At 46.2% G+C, this 14,143-nt stretch overlaps 1 protein-coding gene and 1 long non-coding RNA gene across 3 annotated transcripts in view; one reads left to right on the forward strand and one right to left on the reverse strand.

Annotated features, from left to right (window-relative positions):
* Window positions 1–7,712, reverse strand: part of SNF8 (SNF8 subunit of ESCRT-II) — a 26,328-nt gene extending 18,616 nt beyond the window's left edge. The window contains exons 1-2 of one of the 2 annotated variants that reach the window (XM_040331604.1): window positions 7,628–7,712; window positions 2,120–2,170 (exon numbers count right to left, since the gene is read on the reverse strand). In XM_040331604.1, the coding sequence (XP_040187538.1) occupies window positions 2,120–2,170; window positions 7,628–7,645 (69 nt within the window). In that variant the 5' untranslated portion in view covers window positions 7,646–7,712. The other variant, XM_040331603.1, reaches the window with a different exon arrangement.
* Window positions 7,670–12,953, forward strand: LOC120919440. The gene is made up of 2 exons (XR_005744570.1): window positions 7,670–7,775; window positions 12,223–12,953. It is a non-coding gene; the product is annotated as an uncharacterized LOC120919440 (long non-coding RNA).
* Window positions 12,954–14,143: the final 1,190 nt, after the last annotated feature.

The raw sequence follows: 14,143 nt of genomic DNA on the forward strand, positions 1-14,143 counted from the left end.
TGGGATTACTCATCTAATAAACAACTCCTTTTATTATTCGAATTTCTGATCTTGTTACATTGCTATCCAAAGCCCCACTGGGGAAACTTTCCATTCACATTTGTTTTCGGGGTGTGCAGCTCTTTCGTCTCTGCTATGTGTGTCTTTTGCATATTGGCACCACAACTCCAAGCCAGTTTGGCTCATGGTTTCAACTGTACTGACTAAACGAAAAATCGCATGAGGAAAATTCTCATGCTTGTCCGAATAATAAAAATCGGATGAACTGCCGTGAACGACTCTCAAAAGCTCTGTACTAACAATCAGATTATCGTACGATCACTTCAAGAACGGTATTTTTTGTGTGTACGTGCCATTAGGCTGGGTTCACACTGGCGCACAGAGATGCTCACAGAGGGGTCCGGTGCGTCTCCGATCACCATTCGGGTCCGATTTCAGTCTGAATTTTGGGCTGGATTCGGACCTGAAACAGACCAGAAAACGCACAGGACTCCTGTGCAATTTGCTCGGGAGATGTGTGAACCGACTCCATAGAGAGCCGGTCACAATCTCCTGACATGTGAATTGAATGTGGGGAACCCAGCCTTAAAGAGCCCTAACCGACAGCTCGGCAGATTGCCCTTGCTGACCTTCTTCTGAAAATATTAGTTGCCTGGTTGTTCATGTCTTCGGTACTTTTCCATCGACCCTAAAGTAGCATTCAAATTAGGGTGTGGCTAGAATCCTTAGGCTGGCCATAAATGGATCAAAATTTGGCCAGTTCAGCCAAAACTGGACAAATTTCAATCCATCTTTTGGCAGGCTGGTTGTACTGAAGTCGATCACTTGTCCTCAATACAAGCAGTCTTTCTTTTTTTTCTAGTTGAATCACTTCCACCGGCTATAGCTGCCGTCAGTGATCATTTTATTCTGACGGCTGGGAAACCTTCCTCTGTCAGAATACAATAGCTCCACTGGAGGGATTCCCACATCAATCTGACTGTAAACTTTTCTTTGGATTCACTGAAACTTACATCCAGTAAGGTAGCCCCAATTCTACACAGTTGTTGCCAGAACAAATGGAGATCGTACAGTTAGGCCCCTTTCACACCGACACATTTTTCAGGCAGTTCAGCGCTAAAAATAGCGCTGCTATACCACCTGAAACAAATCGTGTCCTGCAGGCTTTCACACTGAAGCGGTGCGCTAGCAGGACCGCTCCAAAAGTCCTGCTAGCCGCATCTTTGGAGCGGGGTGTTTACCGCTCCTACACCGCTCCTTCCTATTGAAATCAATGGGAAACCACGGTAATACCGCCAGCAATACGCCTCTACAGAGGCGCATTTCCGGCGGTATTAACCCTTTTTCGGCCGCTAGCGGGGTTAAAACCGCACCGCTAGCAGCCAGATATCACGGTAAATACGACGGTATAGCGGCGCTAAAATTTGCGCCGCTTTACCGTCACCGCACCTCCATGGCCCCGTGTGTCACACCAACAGACCGATCGGGTCTGCCTGTCCATTTTTCAGACTGACCCAATCAGACCACCCATTGCTCTCTATGGGGCAGTGGATGTCCGCCGGCATCCGATCCCGTCTGCTAAAAACAGACGTTTGAGGATATGTTAGCCATCAGTCCGGATGACAATTGGATGAAAAACGGATATGCAGTCCGATTCCATTCGACCGCCCCATAGAGAGCAGCAGGCTATCCAGAGCAGACACAGACCTGTCATCCACCTGCTCAGCGGGGATCAGTGGACAGATCAGCTTGGATGGATTCCATCTTGTGTGAAAGGGGTCTTAGATTGAAATGTATGCTGAGCTTTAGTGAAGTTTTAATCCCTTTATTACTAAAGAAATCAATGGTCCAAAATGTCATGACTCCGTATGGGGCTCAGCAGCATATCACACAGGTAAGACCTTTAGTTGATAAATATCACCTAGATGGACTGCTCAGTAAAAATTGTGTCACCCAACATATTGCAGTTGTCATTTTTCTACTACAGGCTAAGAACCCAACACAAAAATGTGACTACTTGTTTGGCCCACTTCTCATATTCCAGACACATAAGGCAATTGTGTACTGCAGAGCGATTAATATAAAAGGAATTGTTAAAAAAAACGTCAGTCTTATTCACCTGTACAAGCTGGTCCTCAGCCAAGACATTCCCTCGTTCTTTGTATTTGGCCTGAAAGATAAAGTACATTTCAATTAAACATTTGAATTGAATAAGCGCAAGAACTGGAGTACCAGAATTAGTTGGTCTTTAAAAAAAAAAAAAAAAATCTTACATTCATTCTTTTCCAATTCAGAAAAAAAATAAATAAAAGACTAAAAACTGCCCAGGCCCAGAAGCAGCAGATCATCCCTGAGTTATAACATTTTCACCACCATGCTTCACACTTGTTGTGAGGCTCTTCTCCTGAGATGCTGACTTTACAAAATACATACTATTACTGTGGTCAAACAACTATCTGTGATTCACAAGTCCACAGCACACTTTTCCAGAAGGCCTGGTCTTTGCCTGTACACTGATCAGCCATAACTTTACAACCACTGACAGGATAGAGGAACAGCATGATTATCTCATAATGGCATCTAAAAGACAATGGGATACAGTGCATTCGGCAGCAAGTAAGCATGCTGTCCATCAAGTTGATGTTTTGAAAGCAGAAAAAAAAAAATTGTGTACAATATATATATATATATATATATATATATATATATATATATATATATATATGAAACACACATCACAGTTTGTTGTGTATGGGGCTGCATAGCCACAGACTGGTCAGGGTGTCCATACTGACCTCTGTCCACAAGAAAAATTGCCTTGAACATCAGAGCAATGGAAGAAGTTGGCTTGGTCTGATGAAACATGGTTTTCTTTTTCATCACGTGGATGGCCGGGAGCATCACTTGGGAAGAGATGGCACCAAGATGCAGTAAGAAAGAAGAGAAGCCGGCAGAGGCTGTTTGATGCTTTGGAAATGTTCTGTTGTGAAACTTTGGGTCCCGACACTCATGTAGATGTTACTTTGAAACGTACCATCTACCTAATCATTGTTGCTGACCAAGTACACCCCTTCATGAAAATCATATTCCCTGGCGGCAGAGGCCTCTTTCAGGAGGATAATGCACCCCGTCACACTGCAAAAAATGGTTTCAGGAACACAAGGTTGAGGCGTTACTCGGTGGAAAAGGTTGATCAGGTTGCACACATCTCTGGACGGATTTTGGTCCACGCATCTTTACAGATCTTCTCTAAATCCTTAAGGTTTATTCGCATGGAAACTCAAAGTTTCAGCTCCCTCCATAAATTTTCTATGGGATTAAGGTCTGGAGACTGGCTAGGCCACTCCGTGACCTTAATGTGCTTCTTCTGGAGCCACTCCTTTGTTGCCTTGGTGGTATGTTTTGGGTCATTGTCATGTTGGAAGACCCATCCACGGCCCATCTTCAGTGTTCTGGCTGAGGGAAGAAGGTTCTCATCCAAGAATTTACAAGACATGGCCCCATCCATTGGCCCCTCAATGCAGCAAAGCCGGCCTGTACCTTTAACAGAGAAACACCCCTAAAGCATAATGTTTCCACCTCCGTGCTTTACTGTAAGGATGGTGTTCTTAGGGTTATAGTCAGCATTTTTCTTCTTCCAAACACTGTGAGTCAAGTTAATGCCAAAGAGCTAAATTTTGATCTCATCTGATCACAGCACTTTCTCCCAATCCTTCTCCGATTCATTTAGATGCTCATTGGCAAACCTCAGATGGGCCCGTACATGTGCCTTGAGGAGGGGGGGGGGGATCTTGCGGGCGCTGCAGGATTTCAATCCATGGCTGCGTATTGCGTTACCAATCTTTTGTTTGGTGACTGTGGTCCCAACTGCCTTGAGATCATTCACAAGCTCCTCCCGTGTAGTTCTGGGCTGATCCCTCACTTTTCTCATGACCATCCTCACCCCATGAGGCGAAATCTTGCATGGAGATCCAGACTAGAGATGCACGATTAATCGCGGAGAGAATCGCGATCTTCATTCTCCCTGCCCGCGGGATGGCCCGCGATTCTTCTGTGTCACCGCCGGTTCCACGTAACCAGAGTGGAACGCAAATGGCGACGATATCGTAACCGACGTCAGCAGCCTGCGCCGCTGGATAGATGCCTGGGCTTCTCTTACAGTTCTGTACAACTGTGTGTATCCATGCGCCACCCAATGGTTGCTGGCGGTACTGCTTCTGATGTATAAAAAAAAAAAAAAAAAGAGACCAGCGATATGTCTATAATGTTAAAGACCATATAACTCCTATGAAAAAAGCAGAATCAAAGTTTGGTGAGGGTGATTGATGGTTAGTTTATATTTCTTCCATTTGTGAATAATCGCTCCAACAGTTGTCTCCTTGTCACCAAGCTTCTTGCTGATTTGTCTTGTAGTATATTCCAGCCTTGTGCAGGTCTACAATCTTGTCCCTGATTTCCTTGGACAGCTCTTTGGTCTTGCCCATGATGGTGAGGTTGGAAAGAAAGAGAAATTCTGTGGATAGGTGTCTTTTATACACATAACAAGTTGTCGTCAGAAGCGCCTTCTTAAAGTTGACAGGACTAATCTGTGTACCACATGAGCACATACTGTAGCCAGTCTGTGGGAGACAGAATTATTGTTGGTTGTTAGGGGGATCAAATCCCCATTTTACTCGCTGAACTGCAACTAAATTTATAACATTTGTATCATGTGTTTTTTCTGGATTTTTGGTTGATATTTTGTCTCCATCATTTAAAATACACCTATGATAAAAACTATACTCATTTTTTTGGAAGTGGGCAAACTTACAAAATCTGCAGGGAATTAAAAGATTTTTTTCTCAGCTGTATATCTGTTCAAAGTCCAGAATTTATAAAGCTTGTGTGAGGGTTCAGAAAAAGGGATGCTTAGGTTACACTCTGTAAAGCTCAGTGAGGAGAGCTCCGAGAGCCGATTGGATGGAAGGGACACACCCCCCTTCACACACTATAGAGGGAGATGCTTTGTTCATATTTCATGTCTGAGGTTTACAAGAATATCACAATGATCCGTAGGTACGATCTGACATAGGATCCAACTTTTGACTGTTCTAATATGTAAAAAAAAAAAAAGTAAAACATTTCCATGGGGTGTACATACATTTTCACATGACCTTATGTGTGAATTATTTGACCTGACACAGGTTTTGTATATATAAATAGTCTTATGAGTCACACTCCCCTGGCACACCACTCCAGGCAGATGACAATACACTTGCAATTCTAGTTTTGCAGCTTCCTATGTCCCCTGGAGCCTCAAGAAGTCTTATGTATGTTTTTAACTATGCATATTATTGAGCACAGTCAGCCCCTTCATGAATCACAATTCAATGTCTGTGCCTCTTAACTAGTCTCTAGGAGATCTGCATTATGCTATGGCAATGGAATGCCCATTATGACCCAGAAGTGGCTTATGATGGTGATACGTGCAACACTGAGTGAATGATCAATCACATAACTGATAGTTCAATTCAAAATGGCTGTCTGACACAACAAGGAAAGTACTGTCTTGGTAAAACACTGCATGTTTTCCACTACCGCAGATCATTTTCTTTTATGAAAAAAAAGAAAAACATCTAAATACACATACAGGTCATATTTGGCAGGCAGTACTGATGCCAAAACGTGGCACAGTCAAGTGAATGGGGCTGCAAAGGAACTGAAATGGCCGTGGTTGTGGAGTGGCAGCGCAGACTTTTATGACTCATTCACACCACTTATGGTGCGGGAAACTAGCACCACAAAAAAAACGCACTACCCTCTTTAGACTCATGCGGGTGCTATTAATTGTTAATGGCACCCCAACGCATCTAGCAAACATAGCCACTGCCTACTACGTAGTTTAAAGGGTAACTTCACCTTTCTCAACATGTTACACCTGTATTTAGGGTATAACATGTAAAGCATCCGCCACCTCTCTTCCCCCTGGCGAGATAAGGGATCTTCTCCCTCCCCCCCCCCGATCTGCCTCCTCCTTGTTTCAGCAGGTGGGGGATCATCTCTCCCGATCCACCACCTCCTTGTGACAGCGGATGGGGGATCCTCTGCCTCGATCCGCCACCTCCTTGTTACAGCGGGTGGGGGATCCTCTGCCTATTGTGACAGCAGGTGGGGAATCCTCTGCCTCGATCTGCCTATTCCTTGTGACAGTGGGTGGTGAATCCTCTGCCCCAATCCGCCTCTTCCTTGTGACAGCGGGTGGGGGATCCTCTCCCCAGATCCGTCTCCTCCTTGTGACAGCGGGTGGGGGATCCTCTCCGCCCTGATCCACCTCCTCCTTGTGACAGTGGGTGAGGGATCCTCTTCTCCCCGATCCCCCTCCTCCTTGTCACAGTGGGTGGGGGATCCTCTCCCGCATGTGACAGCAGGTGGGGAATCCTCTCCCCCGATCTGCCTTCTCCTTGTGACAGCGGGTGGAGAACCCTCTCCCCCGATCTGCCTTCTCCTTGTGACAGCGGGTGGGGGATCCTCTTCCCCTTCTGACAGGTGGGTGGGGAATCCACTCCCCTGATCTGCCTCCTTGTGACAGCGGGTAGGGAATTCTCTCCCCGATCCACCTCCTCCTTGTGACAGAAGGTGGTGGATCCTCTACCCACTGATCCACCTCCTCCTTGTGTCAGCAAGTGGGGATCCACTCCCCACTGATCCACCTCCTAGTGACAGAGGGCGAGGGGTCGTCTCCCGGCTGTCACAATTTGTCAACATCATGGCTGTGCGAGGCTCCGCCTACAGAGTTCTGTGAATGAATGAACTACAAATACTGTCAGCCATTGCAGCTGATGGCTTGTAGTTCTCAATGACCTGCAAGAGCGCCGGTGAGCGTCCTCATCATCCACTGAGCTTCCTGGACTTCAGTAACTGTTTGCACAGAAGGTACGAGCAGATAGAGAGTCTGCAGGAGCCCGGCATTGCACCCATGATCTGCTGATCACAGTGCAATGCTCTGCAACCTACCAAGATAAAATAGAATAAATGCACCTTATTACCTGCAAAAAAATGTGCATTTACTTATTTATTAAAGGTAAAATGATTCTTTAATGCAACAGGATTTTAAAAATCGTGCCTGATGTACTTTTTGCTCGTTCAGCATGTTTGACAGCCTGGTGAAATGAATGGGCTGTCGGGAACACGCAGGACACACGGGTTATGGTGTGACCGGCCCTCCCAGCCGCCTTCTGAAAAATAATCCACCACAGATCGCTTTTCAGATCAGCTAGAAGTGTAAGCAAGTCCTGAAGGGAAAAGTTGTGTCTGCAGATCCTCCATAAAGAGAACCTGTCATGCTGGTCTGATATAAAAGGATTATCTGGGTTGATCTGCTCAGTGCTGACAGAAGAGGATCTCTCCACAGACAGACACACACATCTCCCCTACAAAACACAGACACCCCTCACCTATCATTATATAGGTCCTGCACCCCTCCCCCCCTCCTCCAATCCCCCCCACACGGGGCCCTTCACCTCAGCCAGCTTCTTCTTGGCTATGGCCCCCGCTCCCACCCCTCTCCGGTGCATGGCTGACATAAACGCCGCTTCCTGGTCTTCAGAAAGCCTCCGGTGATGTCACATCCATTCCGCCGCACACTCACTTCCGGCCTCCGGAGCATAGAGACACCCGGCTAGAGCGGCCATAATTTGCAATAGAGAAGGCGACCCAGACCGTCTATTTACTTCCGCCACACGCTAAATACGTAAACTTCCGGTGGAAGTACGCTGGACAGGACACTCTGGTCGCTGGTAAGTTGCCATTTTGTTGGTTGGCTTTGTGGAGCTTTCCAATATGACCCTCCTGATCACACAGCTGATCATAGATCATAGAGCTTAGCGGACAGAGCTGAGGAGAGTGTCATCAGATGATCAGACTGGAGTGTGATTACAGGGATGGATCATTAGAGGGTTTGACATCTGATGACAAGTCTTTATTTCTGGAATATATTGGAGTGTCTCACTCTGTACTACAGATCCTGATGTGTCATGTTTTAGTGAAAAAGGCAATGATGTATCAACTAGTAGAGAGGGCTTGATAGACTCAGGCTCGGGTAACTCCATCAGGAAGCTGATACTCAAGGGGCCAGATTCTTGTAGAATCTGCGGCGGGGTAGCGTAAGCCATTTACACTACGCCGCCGCAAATTACTGGAGCAAGTGCTGTATTCTCCAAGCACTTGCTCCGTAATTTGCGTCGGCGTAGTGTAATTGGGCCAGCGTAAGGCCGCGTAATTCAAAGGGGGCGGCTTGTATTTAAATTAAGCGTGCCCCCGCGCCGATCGAACTGCGCATGCGCCGGGCGTAAAAATAGCCCAGTGCGCATGCTCCAGCTCACGACGGAAAACGTCAATGACGCCGACGTGAGCGTCATTGACGTAAAGTCGTATTCGCGAAGGAATTACGAAAACGACGGAAAAAGCCGACGCTGACCCGACGCCATAAACATTATAGCAGGGGCAAGTTTACGCCTACGGAAACGTTGTAAAATCACTGCGTCGTCCGCACGTACGTTTGGGAATCTCGCGTAACTAGCTAATTTGCATAGACGACGGGGAAAACGACGATGCGACACCTAGCGGCGGGAAAAAAAATTGCATTTAAGATCTGACAGCGTAAGAGCCTTACGCCTGTCAGATCTAATGGGTATCTATGCGTAACTGATTCTAAGAATCAGTCGCATAGATACCCTGGGCCAGATTGGGACTTACGACGTCACAAATGGCGTTGCGCCGTCGTAACGCCTTTGAGAATCTGGCCCATAGTTGCCAACATTGTAAAAAATGTATAGGGACACTTTTTTGTCTGTGGGCGGTCTTATTATAATTAGGGGGTGGGGCATTCGTTTGTAGGTGTGACGTAGTAGGGGGGGAATAAAAATGTGTTGCGCCACAGTGAAAATGGGCGTGGTTTAAGCTAAATATTGGGCATGGCTTAAAGGGGCGTGACTCAAATGGGGTGTGGTTAGCGTCTGAGATGAATGAGGGTTGGAGGGGAGAAACAAAGGGAGAAAGAAAGGGATAGAGGGACAACAGGCCCAGATCCTTCACCACAATATCCTTCACAGTATCACCCTGTGGGGATATACGTTAAACCTAATCTTTTTCATAAACCTTTACCACAATAGAAATATGTGTATTCCAGAAAATTTAACAATCAGCAGATAAAGATACTCCAAACACCCGGTGTTAGCGCTTTAATCATCCCGGCAACATGGTTGTTATGGTATCAGGATGATTGAAACGCATTATTTCTATTATTACATTGTAATAAAAAATGAAATAGTTCAACTCACCATAATGCCGAATCAGTGGGAGCCCGAGTGTGTCACTTGCCATCATCGCCTACCATCAGGTGTCCCCAGCGGAGTCCCCCCTTACACGGGGCATTCCCAGCGGAGTCCCCCCTTACACGGGGCATTCCCAGCGGAGTCCCCCCTTACACGGGGCATTCCCAGCGGAGTCCCCCCTTACACGGGGCATTCCCAGCGGAGTCCCCCCTTACACGGGGCATTCCCAGCGGAGTCCCCCCTTACACGGGGCATTCCCAGCGGAGTCCCCCCTTACACGGGGCATTCCCAGCGCAGTCCCCCCTTACACCAGGCATTCCCAGCGGAGTCCCCCCTTACACCAGGCATTCCCAGCGGAGTCCCCCCTTACACCAGGCATTCCCAGCGGAGTCCCCCCTTACACCAGGCATTCCCAGCGGAGTCCCCCCTTACACCAGGCATTCCCAGCGGAGTCCCCCCTTACACCAGGCATTCCCAGCGGAGTCCCGCCTTACACCAGGCATTCCCAGCGGAGTCCCGCCTTACACCAGGCATTCCCAGCGGAGTCCCCCCTTACACCAGGCATTCCCAATGGAGCCCCCCTAAGTTACATCAGGTATCCCCCAGCAGCGGAGACTCTCTCCACCGCCATTACAGATGACCAGATCGAACAGTGTAACAAAATAGGCGGAGCCGCTGGGTAGCTGCCAATAAAAATTTAGCTGCGGCGATGCCCACCCACTGCCCCTTCCCACACACTTCACAGACAGGCCGGAAGCGGGCGGGGGGTGGGTGGTGCTGCAGCTCAATTTCTATTGGCAGCCACCCCCAGCCTCTTGTTCGTTCTAGTCTTCAGGAAAATGGTGGCCGGTGGAGACATCGTCTCTGCCGGGCACTGACCTCTAGCGTTGGCAGCGGAAAATCGTGAATACAAGGATTTCCCGGGAATCTGGAAAACCGGGAAAATGCTCTAAATCCTGTGAATGTCACGGGAAATTCGATACAGTTGGTAAGTATGGATACTGCGGAGCGCTAATCACAGGTAGTGAGACATTTCCCAATCACGGCTGCACAGATCGGGAAATGTCTCACTACCTATGATTAGCGCTGCGCAGTGTAAGCTTCCTGGCAGGCTCGTGGAGTTGCGAAGATGCCCGAGCCCATCCTTAATCTCAAATAGGGATGAGCTGTGTGTTTGGGCGCAAGTCTGAACCCGCCTGAGCTATCCCGCCAGGAAGTCATCAAAGCAGACAGCCAATCATACTTCAGTATGATTGGCGGAGGTATTCCCTGCCCTGCAGCCACACATATACTTGCATACGTGTAGCAGGGAATGCGTCAGGCGGGTTCAGACTGGTGTTCAAACACGCCTCAGCTTATCCCTGAACTCAAGTTCTTGCAGCACTGTGGTCCATGGTAGGGATGAGCTTACATTCAGGACAAACCTAGAAGGAAGCTGTCACTCTTGCCCAATCGGCTGCAGCCAGGACAATCTCACCCTGTAGATGCACATACACAAAATGACCCAAAGCACGTTTGTGTACATGCGGCTGTGCGGTGGGGAATGCCCTGGCTGCAGTTGATTGGTGGGAGTGACAGCTTTCTTCCAGATTCAGTCTGAACCCAAGCTTTTTCCTAGTAGGGATGAGCTCTGATGTGCTTGGATCCTAATCTGATCATGCCAGTAGTCTGTCTTTGTAATAGGCCTATTAAAAGCCTCAGTCGCATGTATATAGGCTCATTGTTTACTTGCAGCTACACAGCAGAACATGCTTATCCCTACTACGGATAAGCTTGGGCTTAGACTGAACCCAGATACAAGCTGTCATTCCCACCCAATCAACTGTAGCCAGCACATTCCCCACCATGCTGCTGTACTCAAGGGGTTAGGGATTCTTGAGACATCATTGACTTAATACGGCCTCTTGGCAATATTAGGCATTATTCTTATTATTTTTTAATTGCTAATCCCCCCTCAAAAGTGGGCTACCCTTTAAGGTAGGGGTGCAACGGATCAAAAAACTCACAGATCGGATCGATCCTCGGATCAGGAGTCATGGATCGGATAATTTTCGGATCAGTAAAAAAAAAAAAAAACACAAGACAAACAAAAGTTTTGTCTATTTACATTTTTATTAATATTTTTTTTTTTACTACCAATGGTGGCGATCAGCGATTTTTTTATCGTGACCGCGACATTATGGCGGACACATCGGACAATTTTGACACATTTTTGGGACCATTACAGTGGGAAATATGGCAATTACAGTGTTACTGTTTTACTAGTGTGGGGGCAATGTTGGCTATGGCTATTATTAATAGCCAACATTGCCCCCACACTAGTAAAACAGTAACACTGTAATTGCCATTTTTGCCACTGTAATAATAGTCATAGCCAACATTGCCCCCACACTAGTAAACAGTAACACTGTGTGTATAGCCATTTCCCCCCTGTAATAGCAATTAGCCAACTCACTGTACTGATGTACTCGGTCCGTCTCACTGTACTTGTCACTGTAGGTTGCATGCAGAGTCAGCGCGCTCTTGCAGAATAGAAAAGATCCACGAGCAGAGGTAGGGGTGATGACGTCAGCGCGCACCGCCGCCGAGTGTGCCAAGATGGCCGACCGCTCCAGAGCTAGGCCGAAGCCGCGGTCTTTCTTAAGGCCGCGGCGGCTGTGCGTTCCGCGGATCGCATACTGTGCCGATCCGAACAGGACGACCCGTTCGGATCGCGGATCGGGCACAATCCGTTGCACCCCTACTTTAAGGTCTACATATTATGTATATTTACCCTTAGTTTCAGTGCATTAGGACTTTTTTTGTTTTTGAGGCACCAAATAATCTAAAACTAAAAACCAGAATACTCTGCTTGAAAGCTTTGTATGGTGTTTTATGAAATTAAGAGTTTTATATCTGTGTTTTTTTTTAGGGTCCTACAAGTAATTTTTGTCTGCTTGCCCTGAGACCACATAATAGTGACAATTCTTCAGATGATGATGAATGGCTTGAAGAGTGTTATGTAAATTTTATTTGCTCTCCGGATATTGACTTCTCCACTTACAGCCTAGTGATGTGACCGCAGGCATGTTACAGTTGTGGAGAAGATGAACACCAGATCTGTAGATGACGTTGCTAATAAACCCCAAACAGAGAGACATGACAGCACTCATGATGGTGACAGACCCGAAGAACATACCGACCACACATACTCTTCATCTTGTCATGGAATGGAAAATGAAATTCCATACTCGGCACTGAGTCCCAATACCCTGATGCTTAAGAAGAAGATAAGACGACTACATCGCAAAGCCCAGAGACAGAAGCAGAAGATAAAGACTATGAAGAGGCTGATTAAGCAGTTACGATCCTGCAGTTAAACAATGCCTAGTGGATTAAAATCACCTGAATACAGCGTTTGCACCCCGGTAACTGAATTATAAAAAGGTGTGTGCTAGAAAAGAAAACATCACCACTACATACAGCATCTCCTAAATCGCTTTATAGATAAGCACCTGAACGACCAAAACATACAGGGATATAGAATGTAATACTGACATATAATCACACACATAGGTTGGACTTGTGTCGTTTTTCAACCTCACCTACTATGTAACTTTATAGGGCTTGGATGTTTGATTTTAATACAATTTGAGTCAATAACATGCTTGTCTGTCTCCTGTAACTGTATATAAGTAGAATATAAACCATTTTTATGTATATTCATAATGGTCAGTACTGGTTCTTCTTTTTTAAAGGCATGGGCTGTATTTATAAAAAAAATAGCATGTAGCTGTTTGCCCATGAAAAACCGCATACAAATTTGTTTTCAGGCTATGTTTTCTGCAGTTCAAATGTGTGAATGCAGACAATACTGCATTATGGCCACGAGATGGCGTGGACTATCATAGAAAATTGCTATGCTCCTCAGCTCCATCTAGTGGCCATAATGCAGTATATTCTTCGTTCACACATTGGAGCTGCAGAGAATATAGCCTGAAGGCATTCACTTTTGCCCCATTCACACAAAACTAATTTATATGCAGTTTTAATGGAACAGCAGCTATGCTTTTTTTTTTTTTTTGTTTTTTTTACTACAACCCCATGTGTGGCGACCTGAATTAATCAGTACCATTACTTGCCATGTGCCTTGTTCACATGATAACTTTGTAGTGAAGTACTTTGATGAAGTGTGACTCTTCCATTCAATAAAAAATAGGTAAACAGTGTCTTTTGTTGTAAAAATGCAAGGCACCGCTCTGCACTGCTGCTACACAATGAACACTATCCCACACAGTCATCCCAACTGTTTTAGGATGCGGACTGGTGTGAGCAAGTCCTTTAATCATGGTTATGGAGCAACTGGAGACTCGACTGTTTTTGACATCTGTCACTGAGCTCTTGGTGCCACTTTATTTGTGCATAGTATTCAAAATGGCACACTGTGTTACAATATTGCACTTTCTCCAGGGATTATTATTGTTATACAGAATTTATATAGCGTCAACAATTAAACACTTCCCACCGGGAGGGCATACATGGACGTCCTCCCGTTTCAGTGGTTATACTGGGATGATTATACACTAAAAAACCGCGCTAACACAACACTACAAATATAGGCAGCGGCTAGCGTGTGATGACAAGAAAAATAAACAATATAAAAAGCCGCGCCAAATAACAAAAAATGAATATAATAGTTCAACAGTCCACAGGTAGTGTAAGTAATAGTGGATATTAGATTGATTCTCCAGCAGAAACAAAAACACTGTATTGATCAGAGGCTGATTTGCATGTAAAGATGTTGATTTTTCAATGCACCAGGTGACATGCATACACTGTGTGAGATCCCACCA

Source organism: Rana temporaria, chromosome 12, assembly GCF_905171775.1.
Source record: "Rana temporaria chromosome 12, aRanTem1.1, whole genome shotgun sequence".
NCBI classification, from domain to species: Eukaryota; Metazoa; Chordata; class Amphibia; order Anura; family Ranidae; genus Rana; species Rana temporaria.